The sequence below is a fragment of the Mixophyes fleayi genome, assembly GCF_038048845.1.
Source record: "Mixophyes fleayi isolate aMixFle1 chromosome 1 unlocalized genomic scaffold, aMixFle1.hap1 SUPER_1_unloc_2, whole genome shotgun sequence".
NCBI classification, from domain to species: Eukaryota; Metazoa; Chordata; class Amphibia; order Anura; family Limnodynastidae; genus Mixophyes; species Mixophyes fleayi.
This window is the reverse complement of record NW_027445876.1, coordinates 565,272-585,103: the sequence shown is the minus strand read 5'-3', so window position 1 is coordinate 585,103 and position 19,832 is coordinate 565,272. Positions and strand designations below refer to the sequence as shown.

General features: G+C 37.5%; 1 protein-coding gene across 2 annotated transcripts in view; it reads right to left on the bottom strand.

The window, feature by feature from the left end:
* Positions 1-19,832, bottom strand: part of LOC142109497 (rho-related BTB domain-containing protein 2-like) — a 47,058-nt gene that overhangs the window by 18,239 nt on the left and 8,987 nt on the right. The window contains exons 1-3 of one of the 2 annotated variants that reach the window (XM_075193675.1): positions 4,814-4,920; positions 1,423-1,624; positions 442-545 (exon numbers count right to left, since the gene is read on the bottom strand). In XM_075193675.1, the coding sequence (XP_075049776.1) occupies positions 442-545; positions 1,423-1,614 (296 nt within the window). In that variant the 5' untranslated portion in view covers positions 1,615-1,624; positions 4,814-4,920. Of the gene's footprint in view, positions 1-441; positions 546-1,422; positions 1,625-4,813; positions 4,921-19,832 lie in introns of those variants that run through there. The other variant, XM_075193676.1, reaches the window with a different exon arrangement.

Below are 19,832 nucleotides of genomic sequence, written 5' to 3'. Positions count from 1 at the left end.
ACTCAGCCCATATGTCATCTGTAAGAGGAGACTATCTCCACATTTGTAATTTTCTCTTAGTATTCCAGCCCTTTGTAATGTAATATGAAGGTGCAGCGGTAGTGATGGGCCGCGTTGCTCCAGGATAAGGCTCCTCCTATTTTAGAGATTGAGGATTAAGATAACAGATAAGCGAGTGTGCACTCACTACTGTGAATTAAGTGCTTTGTCAGTAAGTGATGAGTGCGGAGATGATCACAGCCCCAGCCTTATGTAATAACTAATGAAGGCGGCACAGCTCAGAGGCGTCTGGGGTACGACCAATGACGCCTTTCTTCGTGCCAATGTCTGGGGAGGGTGAAGTGGTGAAGGGGGGGGTATATTTTCATTGCTGAACATATAAAAGCCAATCACAAAGGATAGACACATTCCAGCTATTGAAATCCCGCAGAGGGTCCTCACCTTCCATACGCAAACCGTCTGTCCTTGTGGTGGTCTCCGAAGGTGTCCCAGAGCCGCAGGGAGACGCTGACCTCATCGACCACATCCCGGGACCGCTCTAGAACCTGGAACAGTGGGCGGCAGAGGAGAGGTAGAAACATTGGTACAAAATACAGATTTATTTCCCTGTACATTAGGATATAGAGGCTCTTCCCTTATACTGACCAGAGGGAGAGACCATTATCCATCATGGCGGATGTCCACCGATTCTAATGACAGGTGCGACACAGGATTACAGGACAGCGGCTCAGGGGAAAGGAACGTGGAGATACAGAAATAGGACCAATATGGTGACCATCAGGTCTGAACCTTCCTCCATCCTCGCTATAAACCCCAGGAGGACATCGCCCCCTATCTGTGGGTGACTGCACTAAGGTTACACATTCTTCCTGCATTGTCCCATCTGAGGAGGGGAATATTCATCTGCCATCATTGTGGATCTGGCTGTTCCATCACCGACAAGGTCACCTGCTGACCACACAACGTACAGGACATTCACCGGAAGGGAACCATGGCGTTAGAGACTGTGCAGGTTTTGGTGTCAGGAGGACTGCTCACTAAACCAAGATGGTAATGCCACCTTTATAGACACCCGCATGCTGCAGGGTTTATGGACTAGACCCTCAGTCACTATCTGCTCGGGGGCTTGTTATCCTGTAAAGGACGACAGGAAACACCGAGTTGCTGTAGATGGAATTAGAACTTGGACTGGAGCGTCCGGAGGGCCATGAAGTGAGCATCGTTCACCTTGGCGCTCAATAGTGGTTATTTGCCCACTAAGCACAAATAAAAGCGTGGCGAGAGGCAAGATGGCTGCCGGGGTAGGGGGGGGGGGGGGTCACTCATTACCAGACAGTAGTGAAATAAAGTGAAATAAATAGGGAGGGGAACCAACACCCGTCCAATGGAAGATCTTCCACCCCCAGCCCCGGATCCTCCTACCTCCTGGCACACTCTGTACTGGTCGATGGCCCAGACTGTGGGCACATGGGTAGCCAGGAGCTGGTACTGGGTTAGGGTGGCATTGCAGGCTCGGGCACAGATCAGCCGGGTCTTCCCCACCGCGTTGTCTCCAACTACCACACATTTGATGGTTTCCACATTCGGCCTCTCATAGTCCAGGTCAATATCCATCAAGATGGATCTGTGGAGAGAGGACGGCAGGTTACAATAAAGACTATTATAGCAGATGGGGGGGGACGCACTGCGCAACAAGAGGTGGAGGGGGGGGACGCACTGTGCAACAAGAGGTGGAGGGGGGGACGCACTGTGCAACAAGAGGTGGAGGGGGGGGGGGGGGACACCCAGCAACAAGAGGTGGAGGGGGGGGGGGGGGCGCACTGCGCAACAAGAGGTGGAGGGGGGGGGGACGCACTGTGCAACAAGAGGTGGAGGGGGGGGGGGGGACACACAGCAACAAGAGGTGGAGGGGGGGGGGGGGACACACAGCAACAAGAGGTGGAGGGGGGGGGACGCACTGCGCAACAAGAGGTGGAGGGGGGGGACGCACTGTGCAACAAGAGGTGGAGGGGGGGGACGCACTGTGCAACAAGAGGTGGGGGGGGACGCACTGTGCAACAAGAGGTGGAGGGGGGGGGGGGGAACACCCAGCAACAAGAGGTGGAGGGGGGGGGGGGCGCACTGCGCAACAAGAGGTGGAGGGGGGGGGGACGCACTGTGCAACAAGAGGTGGAGGGGGGGGGGGGGCACACAGCACAAGAGGTGTCACTGGGGGGGATCCTGGACACCACACAAACAATAATACTCATCTAGTCTGAGACCGACTGGCTGAGTCTATTGGTCTCTGGGGGTGTAGTCAGTGTATAGTGCACAGTATATAACGTACAGTGTATAATACATATAGGATATAAGACAATATACAGTGTATAATACACGAGATGTATGTCAGTATATAACATAATACAGGTGATATATATTTATTATGTACAGTTAGTAGAGTGTGTATAATACATATATAGTGTATAATGTACAGGAGATATACAAGATATAATATAGATATATGTATTATACACACTGAGCATAACATAGTATATAATACACAGTATAGGAGATAGTATAGAAGATATAATACAAGGTGTAATATAGGTAATATGTGTAAGCAGCATATAATGGACAGTATGTCAGGTAGAATACTGGATATAAATATATATGGTACACTATAAAATGCAGTCAGTGTATAATGTGATATATATATAGTCAGTATATGAGGTGTAAGATAGATGATGTGTGTATATATATATATATATATATATATATATATATATATATATATATATATATATATAATATATATATATATATATATATATATATAATGATAGTACAGTGTATGAGGTATAACATAAGGTATAATATATATATATATATAATATGATATAACAGTGTATAACAGATACATAAGATGATATAACAGTGTATAATATATATATATATATATATATATATATATATATATATATATATATATATATATAATGATAGTACAGTCAGTATATGAGGTATAACATAAGGTGTGATATATATATAATGATAACACGGTGTATAATATATAGATAGGAGACAGATATATAATAGATATAGTCAGTATATGAGGTGTAAGATAGATGATGTATATATATATATATATAATGATAGTACAGTCAGTATATGAGGTATAACATAAGGTGTGATATATATATAATGATAACACGGTGTATAATATATAGATAGGAGACAGATATATAATAGATATAGTCAGTATATGAGGTGTAAGATAGATGATGTATATATATATATATATATAATGATAGTACAGTCAGTATATGAGGTATAACATAAGGTGTGATATATATATAATGATAACACGGTGTATAATATATAGATAGGAGACAGATATATAATAGATATAGTCAGTATATGAGGTGTAAGATAGATGATGTATATATATATATATAATAATAGTACAGTATATAACAGATATATAAGATGATATAACAGTGTATAATATATATATAATGATAGTACAGTATATAACAGATACATAAGATGATAACACTGTGTATAATATATATATATAATGATAACACTGTGTATAATATATATATATAATGATAACACTGTGTATAATATATATATATAATGATAACACTGTGTATAATATATATATATAATGATAACACTGTGTATAATATATATATATATAATGATAGTACAGTGTATGAGGTATAACATAAGGTATAATATATATATATATATAATGATAACACTGTGTATAATATATATATAATGATAACACTGTGTATAATATATAGATAGGAGACAGACATATAATAGATATAGTCCAGTATATGAGGTGTAAGATAGATGATGTATATATATATATATATAATGATAGTACAGTGTATAATATATAGATAATGATAGTACAGTGTATGAGGTATAACATAAGGTATAATATATATATAATATGATATAACAGTATATAACAGATACATAAGATGATAACACTGTGTATAATATATAGATAGGAGACAGATATATAATGATAGTACAGTCAGTGTATGAGGTATAATATATATATATATATAATGATATAACAGTATATAACAGATACATAAGATGATAAGACTGTGTATAATATATATATATATATATATAATGATAGCACTGTGTATAATATATATAGATAGGAGACAGATATATAATAGATATAGTCAGTATATGAGGTGTAAGATAGATGATGTATATATATATATATATAATATAACAGTATATAACAGATACATAAGATGATATAACAGTGTATAATTATATAGATATAATATGATATAACAGTATGAGGTATAATATATATATATATAATATGATATAACAGTATGAGGTATAATATATATATATATATAATATGATATAACAGTGTATAATATATATAGATAATGATAGTACAGTATGAGGTATAACATAAGGTATAATATATATATATATAATGATATAACAGTATATAACAGATACATAAGATGATAACACTGTGTATAATATATATATATAATGATAGTACAGTGTATGAGGTATAATATATATATATATAATGATATAACAGTATATAACAGATACATAAGATGATAACACTGTGTATAATATATATATATAATGATAGTACAGTGTATGAGGTATAATATATATATAATAATAGTACAGTATATAACAGATACATAAGATGATAACACTGTGTATAATATATATATATATATAATGATAGTACTGTGTATAATATATAGATAGGAGACAGACATAGAACATATAGTAATATATCATCCAGGCAGCGGTTCCTCGCCTGTCTCTCTCCCGCTCTCCGCCTCCTCCGGCTCCGGCTCATCCTCTCCGGGGTCCCCGCTCACACTGAAGCTTCCAGCAGCCGCGGGCCCCGTTACCCGTCCTCCTGCAGCCAATCACAGCGCTGACTCCGACTCCAGACTCTCACCCCCTCAGCCAATCACACCAGCGACCAGCTGACTTCTATCCCGCCCCCCGCTCTCTGTCCCGCCTCTTCATCCTAACGCGGCCAATCAGCTGACAGAACGAGTTTGACAGGACGCCCGGGAGTCCTGACGCCCCGCCCATTCCCGCCTTACTATCCTCTGCTTATAAACAGCACAGGCCCCGCCCCTCACATGTGACACAGCAGCTTAAAGGGACAGGAGCCCCGCCCAGACCAGCCACGTGTCTGACAGCTCCAGGAGGGTGAGAGCACTAATATAATACTAATATAATACTAATATAATACTGCCAGAGAGTACTAATATAATACTGCCAGAGAGTACTAATATAATACTACCAGAGAGTACTAATATAATACTACCAGAGAGCACTAATATAATACTGCCAGAGAGTACTAATATAATACTGCCAGAGAGTACTAATATAATACTACCAGAGAGTACTAATATAATACTACCAGAGAGCACTAATATAATACTGCCAGAGAGCACTAATATAATACTGCCAGAGAGCACTAATATAATACTACCAGAGAGTACTAATATAATACTGCCAGAGAGTACTAATATAATACTGCCAGAGAGTACTAATATAATACTACCAGAGAGTACTAATATAATACTACCAGAGAGTACTAATATAATACTGCCAGAGAGTACTAATATAATACTAATATAATACTAATATAATACTTGCCAGAGAGTAATAATATAATACTGCCAGAGAGTAATAATATAATACTGCCAGAGAGTACTAATATAATACTACCAGAGAGTACTAATATAATATTGCCAGAGAGCACTAATATAATACTGCCAGAGAGTACTAATATAATACTACCAGAGAGTACTAATATAATACTACCAGAGAGTACTAATATAATACTGCCAGAGACTACTAATATAATACTAATATAATACTAATATAATACTGCCAGAGAGTAATAATATAATACTGCCAGAGAGCACTAATATAATACTGCCAGAGAGTACTAATATAATACTACCAGAGAGTACTAATATAATACTACCAGAGAGTACTAATATAATACTGCCAGAGAGTACTAATATAATACTAATATAATACTAATATAATTACTGCCAGAGAGTAATAATATAATACTGCCAGAGAGTAATAATATAATACTGCCAGAGAGTACTAATATAATACTACCAGAGAGTACTAATATAATACTACCAGAGAGCACTAATATAATACTGCCAGAGAGCACTAATATAATACTGCCAGAGAGCACTAATATAATACTACCAGAGAGTACTAATATAATACTGCCAGAGAGTAATAATATAATACTGCCAGAGAGTAATAATATAATACTGCCAGAGAGTACTAATATAATACTACCAGAGAGTAATAATATAATACTGCCAGAGAGTAATAATATAATACTGCCAGAGAGTAATAATATAATACTGCCAGAGAGTACTAATATAATACTACCAGAGAGTACTAATATAATACTACCAGAGCACTAATATAATACTGCCAGAGAGCACTAATATAATACTGCCAGAGAGCACTAATATAATACTACCAGAGAGTACTAATATAATACTGCCAGAGAGTAATAATATAATACTGCCAGAGAGTAATAATATAATACTGCCAGAGAGTACTAATATAATACTACCAGAGAGTAATAATATAATACTGCCAGAGAGTAATAATATAATACTGCCAGAGAGTAATAATATAATACTGCCAGAGAGTACTAATATAATACTACCAGAGAGTACTAATATAATACTACCAGAGAGTACTAATATAATACTACCAGAGAGTAATAATATAATACTGCCAGAGAGTAATAATATAATACTGCCAGAGAGTACTAATATAATACTACCAGAGAGTACTAATATAATACTACCAGAGAGCACTAATATAATACTGCCAGAGAGCACTAATATAATACTGCCAGAGAGCACTAATATAATACTACCAGAGAGTACTAATATAATACTGCCAGAGAGTACTAATATAATACTGCCAGAGAGTACTAATATAATACTACCAGAGAGTACTAATATAATACTACCAGAGAGTACTAATATAATACTGCCAGAGAGTACTAATATAATACTAATATAATACTAATATAATACTGCCAGAGAGTAATAATATAATACTGCCAGAGAGTAATAATATAATACTGCCAGAGAGTACTAATATAATACTACCAGAGAGTACTAATATAATATTGCCAGAGAGCACTAATATAATACTGCCAGAGAGTACTAATATAATACTACCAGAGAGTACTAATATAATACTACCAGAGAGTACTAATATAATACTGCCAGAGACTACTAATATAATACTAATATAATACTAATATAATACTGCCAGAGAGTAATAATATAATACTGCCAGAGAGCACTAATATAATACTGCCAGAGAGTACTAATATAATACTACCAGAGAGTACTAATATAATACTACCAGAGAGTACTAATATAATACTGCCAGAGAGTACTAATATAATACTAATATAATACTAATATAATACTGCCAGAGAGTAATAATATAATACTGCCAGAGAGTAATAATATAATACTGCCAGAGAGTACTAATATAATACTACCAGAGAGTACTAATATAATACTACCAGAGAGCACTAATATAATACTGCCAGAGAGCACTAATATAATACTGCCAGAGAGCACTAATATAATACTACCAGAGAGTACTAATATAATACTGCCAGAGAGCACTAATATAATACTGCCAGAGAGTACTAATATAATACTACCAGAGAGTACTAATATAATACTACCAGAGAGTACTAATATAATACTGCCAGAGCGTACTAATATAATACTGCCAGAGAGTACTAATATAATACTGCCAGAGAGTACTAATATAATACTACCAGAGAGTACTAATATAATACTACCAGAGAGTACTAATATAATACTGCCAGAGAGTACTAATATAATACTAATATAATACTAATATAATACTGCCAGAGAGTAATAATATAATACTGCCAGAGAGTACTAATATAATACTACCAGAGAGTACTAATATAATACTACCAGAGAGCACTAATATAATACTGCCAGAGAGCACTAATATAATACTGCCAGAGAGCACTAATATAATACTACCAGAGAGTACTAATATAATACTGCCAGAGAGCACTAATATAATACTGCCAGAGAGTACTAATATAATACTACCAGAGAGTACTAATATAATACTGCCAGAGCGTACTAATATAATACTGCCAGAGAGTACTAATATAATACTACCAGAGAGTACTAATATAATACTAATAACAGTACTGCCAGATAGTAATAATATAATACTACCAGAGAGCACTAATATAATACTACCAGAGAGTACTAATATAATACTACCAGAGAGTACTAATATAATACTAATAACAGTACTGCCAGATAGTAATAATATAATACTGCCAGAGAGTACTAATGTAATACTGCCAGAGTACTAATATAATACTGCCAGAGAGTACTAATATAATACTAATATAATACTAATATAATACTGCCAGAGAGTAATAATATAATACTGCCAGAGAGTAATAATATAATACTGCCAGAGAGTACTAATATAATACTACCAGAGAGCACTAATATAATACTGCCAGAGAGCACTAATATAATACTGCCAGAGAGCACTAATATAATACTACCAGAGAGTACTAATATAATACTGCCAGAGAGCACTAATATAATACTGCCAGAGAGTACTTATATAATACTACCAGAGAGTACTAATATAATACTACCAGAGAGTACTAATATAATACTGCCAGAGAGTACTAATATAATACTAATATAATACTAATATAATACTGCCAGAGAGTAATAATATAATACTGCCAGAAAGTAATAATATAATACTGCCAGAGAGTACTAATATAATACTACCAGAGAGTACTAATATAATACTACCAGAGAGCACTAATATAATACTGCCAGAGAGCACTAATATAATACTGCCAGAGAGCACTAATATAATACTACCAGAGAGTACTAATATAATACTGCCAGAGAGCACTAATATAATACTGCCAGAGAGTACTAATATAATACTACCAGAGAGTACTAATATAATACTACCAGAGAGTACTAATATAATACTACCAGAGAGTACTAATATAATACTGCCAGAGAGTACTAATATAATACTACCAGAGAGTACTAATATAATACTAATAACAGTACTGCCAGATAGTAATAATATAATACTACCAGAGAGCACTAATATAATACTACCAGAGAGCACTAATATAATACTGCCAGAGAGCACTAATATAATACTGCCAGAGAGTACTAATATAATACTACCAGAGAGTACTAATATAATACTGCCAGAGAGCACTAATATAATACTACCAGAGAGTACTAATATAATACTGCCAGAGAGTACTAATATAATACTGCCAGAGAGTACTAATATAATACTGCCAGAGAGTACTAATATAATACTGCCAGAGAGTACTAATATAATACTGCCAGAGAGTACTAATATAATACTACCAGAGCGTAATAATATAATACTAATAACAGTACTGCCAGATAGTAATAATATAATACTACCAGAGAGCACTAATATAATACTACCAGAGAGCACTAATATAATACTGCCAGAGAGCACTAATATAATACTACCAGAGAGTACTAATATAATACTGCCAGAGAGCACTAATATAATACTACCAGAGAGTACTAATATAATACTACCAGAGAGTACTAATATAATACTACCAGAGAGTACTAATATAATACTACCAGAGCGTACTAATATAATACTGCCAGAGAGTACTAATATAATACTACCAGAGAGTACTAATGTAATACTACCAGAGCGTACTAATATAATACTGCCAGAGAGTACTAATATAATACTACCAGAGAGTACTAATATAATACTAACAGAGAGTACTAATATAATACTGCCAGAGAGTACTAATATAATACTGCCAGAAAGTACTAATATAATACTGCCAGAGAGTAATAATATAATACTACCAGAGCGTAATAATATAATACTAATAACAGTACTGTCAGATAGTAATAATATAATACTACCAGAGAGTACTAATATAATACTGCCAGAGAGTACTAATATAATACGGCCAGAGAGTACTAATATAATACTACCAGAGCGTAATAATATAATACTAATAACAGTACTGTCAGATAGTAATAATATAATACTACCAGAGAGTACTAATATAATACTGCCAGAGAGTACTAATATAATACTGCCAGAGAGTAATAATATAATACTACCAGAGCGTAATAATATAATACTAATAACAGTACTGTCAGATAGTAATAATATAATACTACCAGAGAGTACTAATATAATACTGCCAGAGAGTACTAATATAATACGGCCAGAGAGTACTAATATAATACTACCAGAGAGTACTAATATAATACTGCCAGAGAGTACTAATATAATACTAACAGAGAGTACTAATATAATACTAACAGAGAGTACTAATATAATACTGCCAGAGAGCACTAATATAATACTGCCAGAGAGTACTAATATAATACTGCCAGAGAGTACTAATATAATACTACCAGAGAGTACTAATATAATACTACCAGAGAGTACTAATATAATACTACCAGAGCGTACTAATATAATACTGCCAGAGAGTACTAATATAATACTACCAGAGAGTACTAATATAATACTAACAGAGAGTACTAATATAATACTAACAGAGAGTACTAATATAATACTGCCAGAGAGTACTAATATAATACTGCCAGAGAGTAATAATATAATACTAATAACAGTACTGCCAGATAGTAATAATATAATACTACCAGAGAGTACTAATATAATACTACCAGAGAGTACTAATATAATACTGCCAGAGAGTACTAATATAATATTGCCGGAGAGTACTAATATAATACTACCAGAGAGTACTAATATAATACTGCCAGAGAGTACTAATATAATACTGCCAGAGAGTACTAATATAATACTACCAGAGAGTACTAATATAATACTAACAGAGAGTACTAATATAATACTGCCAGAGAGTACTAATATAATACTACCAGAGCGTAATAATATAATACTAATAACAGTACTGCCAGATAGTACTAATATAATACTGCCAGAGAGTACTAATATAATACTGCCAGAGAGTACTAATATAATACTACCAGAGAGTACTAATATAATACTACCAGAGAGTACTAATACAATACTGCCAGAGAGTACTAATATAATACTACCAGAGAGTACTAATATAATACTAATAACAGTACTGCCAGATAGTAATAATATAATACTACCAGAGAGTACTAATATAATACTGCCAGAGAGTACTAATATAATACTGCCAGAGAGTACTAATATAATACTGCCAGAGAGTACTAATATAATACTGCCAGAGAGTAATAATATAATACTACCAGAGCGTAATAATATAATACTAATAACAGTACTGCCAGATAGTACTAATATAATACTGCCAGAGAGTACTAATATAATACTGCCAGAGAGTACTAATATAATACTACCAGAGAGTACTAATACAATACTGCCAGAGAGTACTAATATAATACTACCAGAGAGTACTAATATAATACTACCAGAGAGTACTAATATAATACTGCCAGAGAGTAATCATATAATACTGCCAGAGAGTAATATAATAATAATAATAATAATAATAATAATACCAGTACTGCCAGAGAGTAATAATAATAATAATAATAATACCAGTACTGCCAGAGAGTAATAATATAATACTAATACCAGTACTACCAGAGAGTAATAATATAATACTAATAACAGTACTGCCAGAGAGTAATAATATAATACTAATACCAGTACTACCAGAGAGTAACTAATATAATACTGCCAGAGAGTACTAATATAATACTGGCAGAGAGTACTATTATAATACTGCCAGAGAGTACTAATATAATACTGCCAGAGAGTACTAATATAATACTGCAAGAGAGTACTAATATAATACTACCAGAGAGTACTAATATAATACTACCAGAGAGTACTAATATAATACTGCCAGAGAGTACTAATATAATACTACCAGAGAGTACTAATATAATACTGCCAGATAGTACTAATATAATACTACCAGAGAGTACTAATATAATACTAACATAGAGTACTAATATAATACTGCCAGAGAGTACTAATATAATACTACCAGAGAGTACTAATATAATACTACCAGAGAGTACTAATATAATACTAACAGAGAGTACTAATATAATACGGCCAGAGTACTAATATAATACTGCCAGAGAGTAATAATATAATACTACCAGAGCGTAATAATATAATACTAATAACAGTACTGCCAGATAGTAATAATATAATACTACCAGAGAGTACTAATATAATACTGCCAGAGAGTACTAATATAATACTACCAGAGAGTACTAATATAATACTGCCAGAGAGTACTAATATAATACTACCAGAGAGTACTAATATAATACTACCAGAGAGTACTAATATAATACTACCAGAGAGTACTAATATAATACTGGCAGAGAGTACTAATATAATACTGGCAGAGAGTACTAATATAATACTAGCAGAGAGTACTAATATAATACTACCAGAGCGTAATAATATAATACTAATAACAGTACTGCCAGATAGTAATAATATAATACTGCCAGAGAGTACTAATATAATACTGCCAGAGAGTACTAATATAATACTACCAGAGAGTACTAATATAATACTGCCAGAGAGTACTAATATAATACTAACAGAGAGTACTAATATAATACTGCCAGAGAGTACTAATATAATACTACCAGAGAGTACTAATATAATACTAACAGAGAGTACTAATATAATACGGCCAGAGAGTACTAATATAATACTGCCAGAGAGTAATAATATAATACTACCAGAGCGTAATAATATAATACTAATAACAGTACTGCCAGATAGTAATAATATAATACTACCAGAGAGTACTAATATAATACTACCAGAGAGTACTAATATAATATTACCAGAGAGTACTAATATAATACTGCCAGAGAGTACTAATATAATACTACCAGAGAGTACTAATATAATACTACCAGAGAGTACTAATATAATACTAACAGAGAGTACTAATATAATACTGCCAGAGAGTACTAATATAATACTAGCAGAGAGTACTAATATAATACTACCAGAGCGTAATAATATAATACTAATAACAGTACTGCCAGATAGTAATAATATAATACTGCCAGAGAGTACTAATATAATACTACCAGAGAGTACTAATATAATACTGCCAGAGAGTACTAATATAATACTACCAGAGAGTACTAATACAATACTGCCAGAGAGTACTAATATAATACTACCAGAGAGTACTAATATAATACTGCCAGAGAGTAATCATACAATACTGCCAGAGAGTAGTAATAATAATAATAATACCAGTACTGCCAGAGAGTAATAATATAATACTAATACCAGTACTACCATAGAGTAATAATATAATACTGATAACAGTACTGCCAGAGAGTAATAATATAATACTAATACCAGTACTGCCAGAGAGTAATAATATAATACTAATACCAGTACTACCAGAGAGTAACTAATATAATACTGCCAGAAAGTAATAATATAATACTAATAACTGTACTGCCAGAGAGTAATAATATCATACTAATAACTGTACTACCAGAGAGTAATAATATCATACTAATACCTTTACTACCAGAGAGTAATAATACAATACTAATAACAGTACTGCCACAAAGTAATAATATAATACTGATAACAGTACTGCCATAGAGTAATAATATAATACTAATACCAGTACTACCAGAGAGTAACTAATATAATACTACCAGAGAGTAATAATATAATACTAATAACTGTACTGCCAGAGAGTAATAATATAATACCAGTACTGCCAGAGAGTACTAATATAATACTGCCAGAGAGTACTAATATAATACTGCCAGAGAGTACTAATATAATACTACCAGAGAGTACTAATATAATACTAATAACAGTACTGCCATAGAGTAATAATATAATGCTGATAACAGTACTACCATAGAGTAATAATATCATACTAATAACAGTACTGCCAGAGAGTAATAATATAATACTACCAGAGAGTAATAATATAATACTAATAACTGTACTGCCAGAGAGTAATAATATAATACTAATACCAGTACTGCCAGAGAGTAATAATATCATACTAATAACTGTACTACCAAAGAGTAATAATATCATACTAATATCTTTACTACCATAGAGTAATAATATAATACTAATACCAGTACTGCCAGAGAGTAATAATATAATACTAATAACAGTACTGCCACAGAGTAATAATATAATACTGATAACAGTACTGCCAGAGAGTAATAATATAATACTAATACCAGTACTGCCAGAGAGTAATAATATCATACTAATAACTGTACTACCAAAGAGTAATAATATCATACTAATATCTTTACTACCATAGAGTAATAATATAATACTAATACCAGTACTGCCATAGAGTACTAATATAATACTAATAACAATACTGTCATAGAGTAATAATATAATACTAATAACAGTACTGCCACAGAGTAATAATATAATACTGATAACAGTACTGCCACAGAGTAATAATATAATACTAATAACAGTACTGCCAGAGAGTAATAATATAATACTAATAACAGTACTGCCAGAGAGAGTAATGCTAATAATAAGAATGATGTCAGAGGATAATAATGGTATTAGTACTAATAATGATCAGTGTTTATCTATAGTGTGCAATGATTACAGATATGACATGTGTTACAGATATGACCTACATGAATACAGATATGACAGACATGAATATAATAAACAAGGGTCAAAGAGGCAAGCATGAAGCGTTGAGTTTTGAGTGAGGTTTTGAAGGATTGTAGGTTGGGGGAGAATTTGGGAGGTAAAGGCGGAGAGTTCCATAGGTAGGGAGCAGTGCAGGAGAAGTCCTGGAGGAAGGACCGGGACGAGGATATGAAGGTGGAGAGAGAGTTAGATATCAGGGTGTATCTCATGATAGATATTTATTGGAGAAGGCTTTGTAGGTGAGGGTGAGCAGATTGAAATGGATTTTGGAGTGACGGAGGAGCCAGTGAAGGGACTCACAGTGCGGGGCAGGAGGAGGAGCAGCAGGAGAGGACAATTAGTTTGGCCACAACATTTAGAATGGATTGTAGAGGTGAAAGGCGAGTGATGGGAAGGCCAGTGAGCAGGAGGTTACAGTAGACAAGGCAGGAAATGATGAGAGAGTGGACCAGGGTGTTAGTAATTTCCGGAGTGACAAAGGGGTGTATTTCGGTAATGTTGCAGAGGAGGAGAAAACGTGACTGTGAGAGGGGTAAAGCTGAGCGCGGAGTCAAGAATGACACCAACGTAGCATGTGTGGTAATAGGGGAGGGAGATGTGTGAAGGGTTCTGACATTAGGATGTGGAAGATGATCAGCGCAGATCTGAACACGTTAAGTTTGAGGAAGCGTTGGGTCATACAAGTTGATTAGCAAAGAGGTAGTTGAACACACAGGTTAGGAAAGAAGGGGATGACCGGTAGATTTGGGTATGGTCTGTGTAGGGGTAGTAGTGGAGTTGGCAGAGAGAGGAAGTATAGATAGATAAGAGTAGAGGTCCAATCTCAGAGCCCTGGGGTCCACTGGTAGAGAGTAGAAGAGGAGGGGAACAGTTGGACATAAAGGAGCTACCTAAGGGTAGGAAGCAGCCCAGGAATGCACAGTGTCACGAAGCCCAGGACAATGGAGGGTATCAAGGATAAGAAAGTGATCAACAGTGTCAAGCAGTGTAGAGGTCAGTATTAGGGAGAGGTGGCCCTGTGACCGCTACCAGAAGGGCATTGGTCACTTTGGTGAGGACAATTTCGGTGGCGAGGATCTCAGGCTCAGTTACAGAAGGGTAATACCCCGCGTGGTCTTATTTACAGTAATACGTTGAAGTTGCTCCTTACCGGTGTTAGTTCTCTTTCTGATTTCAACAGTTCGGATTTTCTATGCACCAGAGAGGTCAGGAGATTTATCCACAGAGATTTAAGATGACAAAAGTGTATCCTGAACTAATTTCCTCTTATTAATAAGAATTACTCTGATATTTATTTTAGAAGTGCACAATTATTTTTATCACTTTGAAACTATTTACAAATAACAAACCTTTACATTCACCATACTAAGAACACAAATATCTTATTGGGATTCTATGTCTATGGATGTTTCTGCCAGAGCAAATTATTAATCTTCACACATATATATATATATATATAATACATAGCTTAACATGATAAACAGATGAATTTCTCAACAGAACTTTAAGACCCACATCATATATTTCAATAACTATTTGTAGAAGTGCTGCACGTGGTTGGGGCCCATAGATTTCTTATTCATGGCAAATAAACTGGTGATGTTTGGATTACACGGTCTCTGTCCTCTCACACTGTCCTCAGTCCATGGCTCAGTCTCTGTTGTGTATTCACAGATCTCTCTACTGCTGAGTCATTATCAGCACTTTCCTTCTTACTCAGCCTCTTGTGCTCACATCTTCTCTTCTTACACTTTCTTCACTTGTAATCTGCTTATTTATCACTTTGTCCCATTGTCATTCTGTCCCTATATTTTCTCTCTCTGTTTATCCAGACACAGGGATCTCTCCCAGCGGTCCTGAGTATCACACTCCTCTCTCCCTGTCACCCCCGGCAACCACCAACTACTACCCACTGTCACCCCCGGCAACCACCAACCACTCCCCACTGTCACCCCCAGCAACCACCAACCATTCCCCACTGTCACCCCCGGCAACCACCAACCATTCCCCACTGTCACCCCCGGCAACCACCAACTACTACCCACTGTCACCCCCGGCAACCACCAACTACTACCCACTGTCACCCCCGGCAACCACTACACACTGTCACCCGCGGCAACCACCAACCACTCCCAACTGTCACCCCCGGCAACCACCAACCACTACACACTGTCACCCACGGCAACCACCAACCACTCCCAACTGTCACCCCCGGCAACCACCAACCATTCCCCACTGTCACCCCCGGCAAACAACAACCATTCCCCACTGTCACCCCCGGCAACCACCAACTACTACCCACTGTCACCCCCGGCAACCACCAACCACTCCCAACTGTCACCCCCGGCAACCACCAACCATTCCCCACTGTCACCCCCGGCAACCACCAACCATTCCCCACTGTCACCCCCGGCAACCACCAACCATTCCCCACTGTCACCCCCGGCAACCACCAACCATTCCCCACTGTCACCCCCGGCAACCACCAACCATTCCCCACTGTCAACCCCGGCAACCACCAACCACTACCCACTGTCACCCCCGGCAACCACCAACCATTCCCCACTGTCACCCCCGGCAACTACCAACCATTCCCCACTGTCACCCCCGGCAACCACCAACCATTCCCCACTGTCACCCCTGGCAACCACCAACCATTCCCCACTGTCACCCCCGGCAACCACCAACCATTCCCCACTGTCACCCCCGGGAACCACCAACCATTCACCACTGTCACCCCCGGCAACCACCAACCACTACCCACTGTCACCCCCGGCAACCACCAACCACTCCAAGCTGTCACCCCCGGCAACCACCAACCACTCCAAGCTGTCACCCCCGGCAACCACCAACCACTCCCACTGTCACCCCTGGCAACCACCAACCACTACCCACTGTCACCTGCAGCAACCACCAACCACTCCCACTGGCAACCACCAACCACTACCCACTGTCACCCCCGGCAACCACCAACCACTCCAAGCTGTCACCCCCGGCAACCACCAACCACTCCCACTGTCACCCCTGGCAACCACCAAGCACTTCCAACTGTCTCTCCTCCCTCCAGGAATCCTTTTTTTTTTTTTTTTTTTTAAATCTTTATAAACACTTATAACAATTAACAATTTAAATTAACAAATTAAAAACATGGATACACCCCAGGGTATTCAGGTTTTGGGGTATCACTGAAGGGAAGAAACTGAGGGTGGCAGGGTGATATTCGTGCAGTTGGTGAGGTTGTGGGGAGTGCCAGGGTTGGTGTTTGACAAAAGATGATGCTGGTTGACTGGGGCGGCTGCAACAAGGGCATCAGAGAGGGTGGTGTTATAAGGAGCAGGACTGAGAAGAAGTATAAGCGAGGACGGCTTCTTGGGCGGTTGGGAAGAGGTTGTTAAGGTGTTGCTGTGGGTGGTTTTGGGGCAGGAGGTAGTGAGTGGAAGAAGTAAAGGAGATTGTGGTCAGAAGACTGAAGTAGAGAATTTGGAGATGTCACAAAGGAGAAGTCAAGAGCGAGAGAGTCCTTCACGAACTGCGGGAGATGACATCCATTGGGAGAGGCCATAGGATGAGGTGAGCATGAGGAGGCAGCGGTATGTTGAGGGTGTCAGTGAAATGATGAAATCCCTGAGACCAAGAGTGGGTAGGTCAGCGGAGAGATAAGCAAAGCAGCACAGTTGTCTAGGAATTTGAGGGGGGGGACCAGAAGCGTGGTAGATGAAGAGGAGAGAACAGCTGAATGGAGTGAACATTGCAGGAGGAGACGTAGAGAGAGGGTCCAGGGGGCATGACACTGTAGGTACAGTCAGGAGGCAGTAGGTTGCCTACTCTACCACCGTGATGGTCACCAAGATGTGGGTGAAGGAGAGACCACCATAGGAGAGATCAGAATAGGAAATACACATTTCTGTACTGGACATGGAGAGGACAAGGTTGTGGGTGGGTGTAAGCTTCCTGCAGATGGATCTAGCGTTTCAGAGTGCACAGGAAAGGGGAAGGTGGAGAAGAGCAGGGATGAGAATGAGATTGGAGGTGCAAGATGTGAGGGAGGTTTTGTGGACAGGGAAGGGGAGAGGAGGAAGCCTGGGATTTGGGCTGATGTCCAGTAACCATGAGAGAGGAAGAGGATAAGGGCAGAGATATATGGATATGGGAGATGAGGAAGAACCAATGGGGGTAGGTTAGGCAGGGAGGAGGTGAAGGATGAGGAGATGCCAGCAGTAGCAGAAGATCCAGGGTGGGAAGCAGTGAGGGTCAAGGACTAGCAGTGAAGCAGAGGGGGGCAGAGGGGGTTGTTAGGCAGGGGAAGGTAGTGATGAAGATAGCAGTTTAAAGATGAATGAAACGGATGGAGTTGAACCTGTCGGTGGTTAGTTCGACAACAGTATGAGACTTACTAAAAAATAAGAAAAAAAACCAAAATATGTTACTCCCCTCTACAAACACTATTAACCGTAGCGCTACCAAGGTAAATAGTGTTTATACCAAGCACCCCCACGCTTTTTTTTTAAATCTTTTTTAGTAAAACTTGTAGATTAAATCGCTGGTGGGTCCTCTCATTGCCCCCTTAATTCCGCCAATGTAACTGTTCTGGTTTTAAGTGTCGCCAGTCATACTGCCTGCCGCTATTTATCCCAGGGATGTCGTAAATCATGGCTGCCACGAAGTCTGTATTTTGTATATGTCGCTATAATCGTGGTCGTCATTTAATTGTGGATGTAACTCTTGCCGGAATCATTAGCATTGTACATTTCATGTCCACCGCTGCGTGGTCTCTTCTGGGTGCGCGGCTCTCTCCCCTGTGCGATCATGTGATCGCAGGTGGGGAATTCAAACTTTCTCCTGCTATATAAGAACCACTCTGACACTTGTCCAGTGTCAGAGAGAGAGAGGTTTCTACCCCAGCATCTGACTCCTGTACCCTCTCTCCTTGTGCCCTGTCTCCCTGCATTGGAATCTCTGTGTCTGACCTCTGTTTTCCCCCGACTTCGGCT